The 2701-nt window shown below is 34.4% G+C and overlaps 1 protein-coding gene across 1 annotated transcript in view; it reads left to right on the top strand.

Moving 5' to 3' along the window:
- LOC111089380 overlaps positions 1-2701 on the top strand; it is a 15379-nt gene that overhangs the window by 9347 nt on the left and 3331 nt on the right. The window contains exon 7 of the mRNA XM_022401787.1: positions 2071-2211. Within this exon, the coding sequence (XP_022257495.1) occupies positions 2071-2211 (141 nt within the window). The remainder of the gene's footprint in view (positions 1-2070; positions 2212-2701) is intronic.

The raw sequence follows: 2701 nt of genomic DNA on the forward strand, positions 1-2701 counted from the left end.
TATTTGTTATATACCCCTTAATCTCTTCCTTCAGTAATCCTTATTTGTAATATACCCTTAATCTCTTCCTTCAGTAATCCTTATTTGTAATATACCCCCTTAATCTCTTCCTTCAGTAATCCTTATTTGTAATATACCCCCTTAATCTCTTCCTTCAGTAATCCTTATTTGTAATATACCCTTAATCTCTTCCTTCAGTAATCCTTATTTGTAATATACCCTTAATCTCTTCCTTCGGTAATCCTTATTTGTAATATACCCCCTTAATATCTTCCTTCAGTAATCCTTATTTGTAATATACCCTTAATCTCTTCCAGCACTAATCCTTATTTGTAATATACTCTTTAATCTCTTACAGCAGTAATCCTTATTTGTTATATACACCTTAATCTCTTCCTTCAGTAATCCTTATTTGTAATATACCCTTTAATCTCTTACAGCAGTAATCCTTATTTGTTATATACACCTTAATCTCTTCCTTCAGTAATCCTTATTTGTAATATACCCATAATCTCTTCCAGCAGTAATCCTTATTTGTAATATACCCTTAATCTCTTCCTTCAGTAATCCTTATTTGTAATACCCTCTAATCTCTTCCTTCAGTAATCCTTATTTGTAATATACCCCTTAATCTCTTCCAGCAGTAGTCCTTATTTGTAATATACCCTTTAATCTCTTCCAGCAGTAATCCTTATTTGTAATATACTCTTTAATCTCTTCCAGCAGTAATCCTTATTTGTAATATACCCTTTAATCTCTTCCAGCAGTAGTCCTTATTTGTAATATACCCTTTAATCTCTTCCTTCAGTAATCCTTATTTGTTATATACACCTTAATCTCTTCCTTCAGTAATCCTTATTTGTAATATCCCCTTTACCTTTCATTCACTTCTCTCTGTCACTAATCACTCATTTCTATACTGCACTAACCCTTCTTCTCATCCATTCCTGCATTAACCTTTCTTGTCACTTACTACAGCTTAAAAAAAGTAACTTTTCTGTTTGTAAAATAACCCTTACCTACTGATTTTATCCTGCAGCCGAGTGTCAACAAATGAAAACTTCTGACTAACTTAGTTTTAAATTTATCTCTGAAGGTTTATTAGTTTTACTACAAATGAATAAACCTGTCAGTAAAAAATGTTACTTTCGGACTAATGGTAATGGTAGCTCAGCTCTTTCCTTGTAATCAGTTTTCTTCTCAGACGTCTAGTTTGATAAGTTCCATCACAATTTTGTTCGTTAAGCACGTGGTGGTATTAGTTACTTACCTTAACAACAGGAAACTACGGCCTGCTTGTTCCTTCCTTGTTCGTCTGTTCCACCAGCCCTCTGTTTCTGATAATTAATTATAAGAACAGCAATTAAGTTGAAATAACAGTGTTATACAAGTAACGAAAGAAGAGCTGACTAGATTAACGAAAATAACAGTGTTATACAAGTAACGGAAGAAGAGATGACTAGATTAACGAAAATAACAGTGTTATACAAGTAACGGAAGAAGAGATGACTAGATTAACGAAAATAACAGTGTTATACAAGTAACGGAAGAAGAGCTGACTAGATTAACGAACATAACAGTGTTATACAAGTAACGGAAGAAGAGCTGACTAGATTAACGAACATAACATCGAAGTGTCTGCGTGGCTGTAAAGAAGGATACACCTGATGTAAAGTAGGAATTAAATAAGTCGATAGATTAACAAACCAAAAATATTGCTAGCGAAAATTGTACGAGGCTTATCCGCCATGCGGGCTGGCTATCCAATCTAAGTAAATATTGTAAGAGGCTTATCCGCCATGCGGGCTGGTTATCCAATCTAAGTAAATAAAACAATTCCCTATTTAACTTAGAAAATAATGCGACTAGAACACCTGAAATCAAAGGTGTACAAGAATGAAATTAAATTATTTGTCAACGATTATAAAACTGACTCGTGAAGTTTTAATAGATTAACGTTGTTACATCTTTAGAGATTTTATAACTCGTACTTTGTCCTGCGAATATCCTTTCACCCAAAGTAATATTTTCATTTTATAAGCACTGAATTGTTATTCTTTTAATTTACAGACGATCCCTATTATAGTGGATTCCGAGCTCGTGTGCCCAATTACGCCAAACGTGAACAAGATTCCGTGAAAAAGACCCATAGCGCTGGATACATAAGTCTTCTACGTTCCCAAGAACGGGCATCGTATACATCAACACTTGGTAAGTAAGGATGAGGATTCCAATTGTTTACGAGTGTTTCTGTTATTTTTTTGGGGTAATATCGTTTACGAGTGTCAATGATGTTTTTTGGGTAATATCGTTTACGAGGGTCAATGGTGTGTTTTTTGGATAATATCGTTTACGAGGGTCAATGGTGTGTTTTTTGGATAATATCGTTTACGAGGTGTCACTGGTGTGTTTTTTGGATAATATCGTTTACGAGTGTCACTGGTGTTTTTTGGATAATATCGTTTACGGGTGTCACTGGTGTTTTTTGGATAATATCGTTTACGAGTGTCACTGGTGTTTTTTGGTAATATCGTTTACGAGTGTCACTGGTGTTTTTTGGGTAATATCGTTTACGTGTGTCACTTTTTTGGGGGTAGTATTGTTTACGTGTGTCACTTTTTTGGGGGGAGTAGTATTGTTTACGAGTGTCACTGGTGTTTTTTGGGTAGTATTGTTTACGTGTGTCACTTTTTTGGGGGTA

Source organism: Limulus polyphemus, unplaced genomic scaffold (assembly GCF_000517525.1).
Source record: "Limulus polyphemus unplaced genomic scaffold, Limulus_polyphemus-2.1.2 Scaffold6089, whole genome shotgun sequence".
Classification (NCBI taxonomy): domain Eukaryota; kingdom Metazoa; phylum Arthropoda; class Merostomata; order Xiphosura; family Limulidae; genus Limulus; species Limulus polyphemus.